Source organism: Salpingoeca rosetta (genome assembly GCF_000188695.1).
Source record: "Salpingoeca rosetta unplaced genomic scaffold supercont1.42, whole genome shotgun sequence".
In the NCBI taxonomy this organism is placed as follows: domain Eukaryota; class Choanoflagellata; order Craspedida; family Salpingoecidae; genus Salpingoeca; species Salpingoeca rosetta.
Genome location: NW_004754892.1, coordinates 116,471 through 123,970, shown reverse-complemented (window position 1 = coordinate 123,970; position 7,500 = coordinate 116,471). Strand labels below are relative to the sequence as shown.

The following is a 7,500-nucleotide window of genomic DNA, read 5'->3' as shown; positions in this document are numbered from 1 at the left end:
GTGATGTTGCGCGCCCACACCTCCGTGGCGCCCTTGGGCGAAATGCGGAAACCGGCCTGTCCGAGGGGATCCTGGTTGACGGCGATTGCGTCACGATTCAGAAGGATGGCGCGTGTGGAGGCGGTGATGTTGCGGACGTCATTGCCCATGATGAGCGGGGCAGCAACAATGGACCAAATTGCCATTTGCGTGCGCGCCTGGTCGTCCGTGATGCAATCGTTGCCAATCAACAGCATATCCTGATACAGTGTAGATGCATGTGAACGTGTGTGTGTGTGTGCATGTGTGTGTGTGCGTGTGTGTGTGTGTGAAAAAAGTGTTCAATTAAGGCCGGAACACGGGAGGAGAAGTAATCATGGAGTGAAGAAGCGTCGGCAATAAGGCCAAACACGACACGACACACACACACACACACACACACACACACACACACACACACACACACACGACACACACACACGCGCGCACACACACACACAGCGCAGCACAACACCACGACAGCATCACAACCCCGACGAGCATCCTACCGGATCATTCCAGTGACCGGGGCCGGCGTAGCTTGCAAGCACCTGTCCATAGTCGCCCCAGTGGTCAATGATGCTTGAAAGGGACTTCCAGTTGCACTGAATATCATGCCAGTTGCGCCACAGGTTACAGCCAATGCCAATCATGGTGTTGTATGGCTTCGTTGTCTCGTTGCTGCCAAGATATGCGGGCCACGAGCACGAGTACACAATGTCACGGCCAGAGATCTGAAGAGCGGTGCCCATGGCGGTGTAGCCGGTGGGGTAGTACGTCTTGTTCGGGTTGCACCCGTCCACCTACCACGCAAAGCAGAAGGAGATGGTGGTGGTGGTGTTGAACGTGGTGTTGAACGTGTGAGGTGTGGTGGTGGTGGTGTTGAACGTGTGAGGTGTGGTGGTGGTGTTGAACGTGTGAGGTGTGGAAGGTGTGGAAGGTGTGGAAGGGGGGAGATGTTGAAGGTGAACAGAACGTGGAGTGAGAACGAGGCTGAAGAATGCTGGTGATACTGAACGAGTCAAGAAATGGACAACCGAGAAAACAACGCTCGCTCGATCGATCAACTCGATGAGCAAACACATGTAAACGCAAGCGCACACACACACACACACACACACACATGCACGCACGCACACAGAAACACACACACGCACATGAACACACACACGCACAAGTGAACACACATGAGCGAACCTTGAGGTAGTCGACGCCCCAGTCGGCAAACGTCTGCGCATCCAGAATCTCATTGAGATACGAGCCAACGTGCCCCGTGCACGTGGTCTTGCTTTCTGCGGTGTACAGGCCAAACTTGAGACCGAGCTTGTGGATGTAGTCTGCAAGCGGCGCGATACCGCCTGGAAAGCGGTCGGCGTTGGCGGCGAGGCGGCCGGTGTTGGGGTCGCGGGCATCGGCCTCCCAGCAGTCGTCGATGTGCACCGTGCTGCGGCAGTAACATTGAGGTGAGGGGATGTTCGGAATGCGCAAACGGGTATGAACAGCAGATGCACTCATGCAGGCATGAGTCGTAACATGCAACGAGATGGGAGCACACATACAGACAGACAGACAGACAGACAGACAGACAGACACACACACACACACACACACACACACACACACACACACACACACACACACACACAAGCACACGAGCATTCAAGCACACATAAACACAAGCACACATAAACACAGGCACACATGTTCATCGACAATGCTCATCAACAATGATCGCCCCCAGTCTCACTCGTAGCCTGCGTCGAGGAAGCCCTTGGCCTTCATAGCATCAGCCGTAGTCTTGTACAGATCAGCGTTGATGCAAGAGTTTGGATATGTTTTGCAGTCCATCTGGCAGCGGAAGATTTCCCAGCTCATCCACCTGTCATTTGTTGTTGTTGTTGTTGTTATTGATGTCATCGTCGTCGTTTGTTTGCACGAATCAACAGCACAAATGAGATTGGCCACATTGATGTTGGCACAGCCAACGAAGAAGACGACAGCGGGTGACGGGGAATGACGACAGGCGCACACCGATCACCCACACACACGCAAAGGATTGCACAACACGAACAAACAAACGAACAAACGAACGAACAAACAAACAAACAAACAAGCAGCACACGGCGTGGCGGCAACGCCTACCTACCCCATGGGTGGTGTCTGAGCCAGCTTGTTGCGGCAGCCAACATCGCTGGCGCCTGTTACCGAACCAAACACTGCAGCAGCACACACCAGCATGGCCACAGCCTGCACGGCCACAGTTCGCGTTCCCATATCGTCGTTGATGGTTTGTCACCCACACTTCATCCACAGCAAAGAACGCAAAGTGAGTGCGCACAACCAAGAACCACTGGCTGCTGGGATTTGTTTTGGTTGTTGAGAATTCACGGATAACTTTATGTGAAATTCGTCACAGACACAGACACGCCAACCCTTTTCATGATGCCCTTGCTTGTGTCAACTGTGTGACTTGTCACCACCACCACCACCACCACCACTGCGCCTGTCACGTTCACTGCTCTCACCAAAGGATGCGAGGGTGTGGTCGAGCTTGGCATTGGCGTGCCTGTAGAGCTCCATCTCGTGCCACAACACGCCGTCCAACACCTCCGCCCGCTGCGCTTCCTCCGGCACCGCGGACTTGTGCGCGTTCTGGTGCACGTGCGTGGTGCCTTCCACCAAGGCATCGGCCTGCTCGCGGCTCAGCCCCATGGTGAGCGCGAGCGCGCGGATCGTGTCTCCCATGCGTTCGGTCGTGCCGACAACCGCAAACGTGTCCAGGTTGTCCTTGGCCACGCGCAGCGCCAAGTCCATATCCTTGCGCACCGGGTTCAGGTCACCGGGGTGCAGGTATGTGACGGGAAAGATGGACAGGGCATCGGCGTAAAAATAGAGCTGGTATGTCTTGGCCAGCTTGTCGTGCAGGAGCCAGTAGGTGAAGTTGCGGTGGTGCTCGTATGGGTGCACGTGCCATTGCTTGTTCCACATGGACCATCGATGCTCGAGCGGGTGTCTCAACAATGCGACGGGGCGGAAGTTGCTGCACGGCAGATACAGAAGCACGGACGAGGGGTCGTGGCTGGTGAAGAAGTCACAGTTGTCCCACTGCGTCAAATTCGATGCAAAGCTGGCCTGTCGCTTCTCGTCCATGTAGCCCTGCCCTGGACACTGCTTTGTTTTTCCCCACGACCGCATCGACTCCCTAACAAGAGAATGCCCGCATGAGCGTTGAGGTTGAGAAGAAGGAGAGAGAGAGAGTGTGTGTGTGTGTGTGTGAGTGTGTGTGTGTGTGTGAGTGTGTGTGTATGTGAGTGTGCGTGAGTGTGAGTGTGTGTGTATGTGAGAGTGGATATGCGTGTGCGAGTGTAGTGTGTGTGTGTGTGTATGAGAGTGGATATGCGTGTGGGTGTCGGTGAGTAGAAACGTTGGCGAACACGCCCCCACCCTCCTTCGCTCTCCAAGCAGCGACAAAAAGAGGCACGCATCCACATCAACCAAAAAAATCTTCTTCGCCATCCCCCACCCCGCCACTCCATACACCAACACATGTGCTTACGTGACAAGGTTGCCTGGGCAAGGGCGAGGCTTGCCGTCGTCGTGGAGAAGCTTCGAGGCCTTTGCGATGCGCCCGTGCAAGCTGGTGCCGCCGCTCAAGGGGAAATGCGCAAGGAAGATGGGCGCGTTATGACACGCAACCTTGGGCGTCACCCTGGGCCGCAGGTCACACTGATTGCACCCGCCTGCCCCCTTCTCCTGCGTCCCATCACCGCTACCGTCACAGCCCACGTTTTCGTTGGTGGCTGCCTTGCCGTCCTTGTCGAACGTGGCTGCTGCTGCCTTGTCCGACGCGGCTCGTTGCGCTGCGCGGTTGGACGACGACGACGACGATGACGAGAAGGGAAGCAGCGACGAAGACGACGACGGCGACGACGACGTTATCAACACAGTGACCAGCGCCAGGAACACCAGCCCCACCGCACCATAGAACGCACGCGTCTTCTTCTTGTTGGCTGCTGCGCCAGTCGCTGCTGTGGCTGTTGTGCGCTGGCGCTGTTGCTGCTGGCGTGCAGCGGTGCTGTTCATGGTGTCGGCGTAGGTTTCGGAAATTCAATAAATGTTTTCAACGAATTCTCTGGAATGACGTAAGCTTGTCTGCCTTGAAAGTCTTTTGTGGCGAATCATAACAAACACGCCAGGTTGGCATATCTTGCTGTAATTATCGCGCCTCACAACGAAAAGCAAAACGAAAGGCAGGCAGAGTTGCTGTTGTGTTGTGCGTGGTTGGTGTGGGGAGGTGTTGGGGGAAGCAAGTCGTGCTGCTGGTGCTGGTATTGTGGTGCTAGGGGATTGCATCGTGATAGAATGGCTGCTGTGCTCGAGGCTGCGACGTGCTGTTGGCATGTGTGCGGGCGTGTGTACGTGTGCGCGGTGTGAACCACTGAGTCCCGGCCGGTCGTGCCATGTCACATTGATCACACTTTCCTCACACTTTATGGCTGCTGCGTCTGTGTGCCTCGACGACATCGCAGAGCCGCTGTGTGATTGAGGAGGAGGGGAAACAAAAACATACGCACGCACCAGTCACGATGCAAGGGGAGCGAATCAAGAGCGGCTTCAAGCGTGTCGTGGGCATCGGGTTCTTCAAGGATGCCCAACTGGAACAGTTTCCCGAACACGACGTCTTCCAGGCAAGCGAGCGAGCAACGGGATCGGAGTCTCGGGTGTACGTGCGTGTGTCTGTGTTTGTGTGTCTGTCTGTGCGTGTGTATCTGTGTGTGTGTGTGTGTGTGTGTGTCTGTGTCTGTGTCCCTGTATGTGTCTGTGCACTTGTGGGTGAACACCTGCCTTGCAACATCATGTATGTCTTTGGAGATTGATTCGGCGTGTTTTCCTCCCTGTGTTGCTTTTGTTTTTGTTTTGTTGTGGCACTGCCATCAAGTGAGCACTGCCAAGGCAGTAAGAATGCGCTTCTGTGCAGCTCTTTATATACACTGCGTACTCGCTCACTGTTGTCCTCTTCACCGCATTCTTTCTCACCGCTGCGTTGCTGATCCTTCCACTCATCCTCGATTATTCCTTCTTCAACACCCATCTGTCTCTCTGTCTCTCTCTGCCTGTCTCTCTCTGTCTGTCTCTCTCTGTCTGTCTCTCTCTGTCTGTCTGTCTTTCACTCACTCACTCTCTCACTCATTCACTGGCACTCACACACTCACTCCCCCTCCCTTCTCTCTCTCTCTCTCTCTCTCTCTCTCTCTCTCTCTCTCTCTCTCTCTCTTGCTTGTCTTGTGCGCAGATTGATGCGAGCTTGTCGAGCATCAATGCATTTGAGCAGCTGTTTGAGAAGGGCTACCACTCCGCGCCCGTGTACGACAAGAAGGCGAGCAAATACGTCGGCTTCCTCGACACGGCAGACCTCGTGACATACGTGGTGCGTGCCTGCGGCTCACATGACAGAGAAAGAGGGGGGGGGGGACAGACAATGTGGGAGCAGACATGGCATGGCAACGAGGTGTTGCGTGGGGTGTTGTGATTGCTGAACCTGCCCCCAAGTGTTGCTATTTCATGCAGCCGTGTCAGCACGTACACTGCCTGGTTCCTCACATGTGTGTCTCTCTGTATCTGTCTGTGTCTGCGTGTGCGCGTGTGTATTCGTCTACAGGTACAAACGCTGCACAAGACGTCCGATCCTGATGTGCACCTGCCGCCACACTTCTCCTCGCTGAAGGACATGCTCGTCTGGGTCAATCGTCACGTCCCCGACGTCGCTGCCACCACCTCAAACCTCTCCGCGGTCCGGCACCTGCCTTTGTTTGATTGATTGCGCACACGTGCGTGCGTGTGTATGTGTGTGTGTGTGCGAGTGTGTGTCTATGTGCACATACCCCTCATTTTAAGCAGGTTCTTGCATGTGAGTTGCATGCTTGTCACATGCTGACAATCATTGACACACACGCACGCACACGCATACACACACGTGGTTGTATTCACAGCGGAATCCGTTCAAGTCCGTGCCGCCAAACGCCAGTCTGCTTGATGTGAGTGGCGCAACCATTGTTCACGAGTGCTGATGATCATGGTGGCCATGATGATGATGATGATGATGCTGATGATGATGGTGGTGCTGTTAGATGTGCTGCTGAAGAATGACGATGATGACAACGACGGTAGCAATGAGACGTTACCCTGGGTGCTCAAATGACCTCATCAAAAAAAAAAACACACGCACACCCACACACACACACACGCACCCACACACACACACAACACACACACACACACGTCAGGTGATTGAGATTCTCGGCATCAAGGGCGTCAAACGTGTCGCTGTGCAGGACGCCGTGTCCGGTCGCATTACAAAACTCATCACGCAGTCCTCCATCGTCAAGTACATCCTCACGGTCGGTGTGTGTGTGTGTCTGTGTGTGTGTCTGTGTGTGTGTGTGTGTGTGAAAGCATCGGGCTTGTCACTTGCCTCCAATCTCACATAACCTTCACCAACCACCCCCCACCCCCTTCTCTCTCACTCTCATTCTCCCAAATGTAGCATGATGGTTCACTGTCGCCTCTCGGTGACACGACGCTGGAGGAGGCGGGGCTCGGATTGAAGACGGTGAAGACTGTTTCGCTGACGTCACCAGCCGTGCGCGCGTTTGAAATCATGGAGACGCATCACATCAGCTCCGTGCGTTATTGTGTGTGTGTGTGTGTGTGTGTGTGTGTGTGTGTGTGTGTGTGTGTGTGTGTGTGTGTGTGTGTGTGTGTGTGTGTGTGTGTGTGTGTGTGTGTGTGTGTGGGTGTGGGTGTGGGTGTGGGTGTGGGTGTGTGTGTGTGGGTGTGGGTGTGGGTGTGGGGGGCTTGTGGGTGTGTGTATGTGTATGTGTGTGTTGAGGGTGTGTGTGTGTGTGTGATTTGGGTATGAAGGTGACCGGTTTTTTATTTCGTTGTCTACTTTGTCAACACCAAACATTCACACACATGTACATATGAACAAACAACTACTGTCCACTGGCGCAGATCCCCGTGATTGACCACGGCCAGGGCGACAAGATGGTGGCGTCCATTTCCGACTACGACCTGCGTGCCATGCTGACGGTCAAAGACTTCCAGCTCTACGGAATAACCATCCGAGAGCTGCTCAATTTGATCAAACCGGAGAACCCATTTCGCCTTCTCTCGGTCCCAAAGACGGCAACAATCGGTGGGCGCTCTTTGTCTGTGTGTGTGTGTGTCTGTGTCTGTCTCTGTGTGTGTGTGTGTGTGTGTGCGTGCGTGATTGTGTGTATGTGTAAGTCTGTGTGTGTGTGTGCGTGCGTGCGTGAATGTTTGCTTGCATGTCTGTGTTTCAACCTATGTCGATGTCCTTGCCTTCATGCTCACATCAACTAACATCCCCCACACACCACCGCGTCTTCAACACCACGCTACCCTACCACTCACACGCACACACACGCACACACACACACCACACACGCACACACACAC

General features: G+C 54.5%; 3 protein-coding genes across 3 annotated transcripts in view; 1 reads left to right on the top strand and 2 right to left on the bottom strand.

Annotated features, from left to right (window-relative positions):
• PTSG_13159 (uncharacterized protein) overlaps window positions 1-2,407 on the bottom strand; it is a 3,022-nt gene extending 615 nt beyond the window's left edge. The window contains exons 1-5 of the mRNA XM_004987687.1: window positions 2,165-2,407; window positions 1,766-1,897; window positions 1,216-1,462; window positions 528-821; window positions 1-239 (exon numbers count right to left, since the gene is read on the bottom strand). The exon at window positions 1-239 is cut by the window's left edge and continues 615 nt beyond it. Coding sequence (XP_004987744.1) covers window positions 1-239; window positions 528-821; window positions 1,216-1,462; window positions 1,766-1,897; window positions 2,165-2,292 — 1,040 coding nt within the window. The 5' untranslated portion in view covers window positions 2,293-2,407. The remainder of the gene's footprint in view (window positions 240-527; window positions 822-1,215; window positions 1,463-1,765; window positions 1,898-2,164) is intronic.
• Window positions 2,402-4,120, bottom strand: PTSG_13158 (uncharacterized protein). Its single transcript, XM_004987686.1, has 2 exons — window positions 3,575-4,120; window positions 2,402-3,220 (listed from the first exon to the last, which is right to left on the bottom strand). The coding sequence occupies exons 1-2, from the start codon at window positions 4,099-4,101 to the stop codon at window positions 2,476-2,478; spliced, it is 1,272 nt and encodes a 423-aa protein (XP_004987743.1). The 5' UTR covers window positions 4,102-4,120; the 3' UTR covers window positions 2,402-2,475.
• Window positions 4,121-4,604: 484 nt separating this feature from the next.
• Window positions 4,605-7,500, top strand: part of PTSG_11243 (uncharacterized protein) — a gene marked incomplete at both ends in the record, with an annotated part of 3,151 nt that continues 255 nt past the window's right edge. Inside the window, 7 exons of the mRNA XM_004987685.1 lie at window positions 4,605-4,739; window positions 5,312-5,446; window positions 5,678-5,809; window positions 6,009-6,053; window positions 6,303-6,416; window positions 6,563-6,700; window positions 7,033-7,216. Coding sequence (XP_004987742.1) covers window positions 4,605-4,739; window positions 5,312-5,446; window positions 5,678-5,809; window positions 6,009-6,053; window positions 6,303-6,416; window positions 6,563-6,700; window positions 7,033-7,216 — 883 coding nt within the window. The remainder of the gene's footprint in view (window positions 4,740-5,311; window positions 5,447-5,677; window positions 5,810-6,008; window positions 6,054-6,302; window positions 6,417-6,562; window positions 6,701-7,032; window positions 7,217-7,500) is intronic.

Coding starts and splice junctions, on each gene's coding strand:
- PTSG_13158 (XM_004987686.1), bottom strand. CDS start 4,101: ATGAACAGCACCGCTGCACGCCAGCAGCAACAGCGCCAGCGCACAACA. Junction 3,221..3,574: donor TGCCCAGGCAACCTTGTCAC/GTAAGCACATGT, acceptor TTCTCTTGTTAG/GGAGTCGATGCGGTCGTGGG.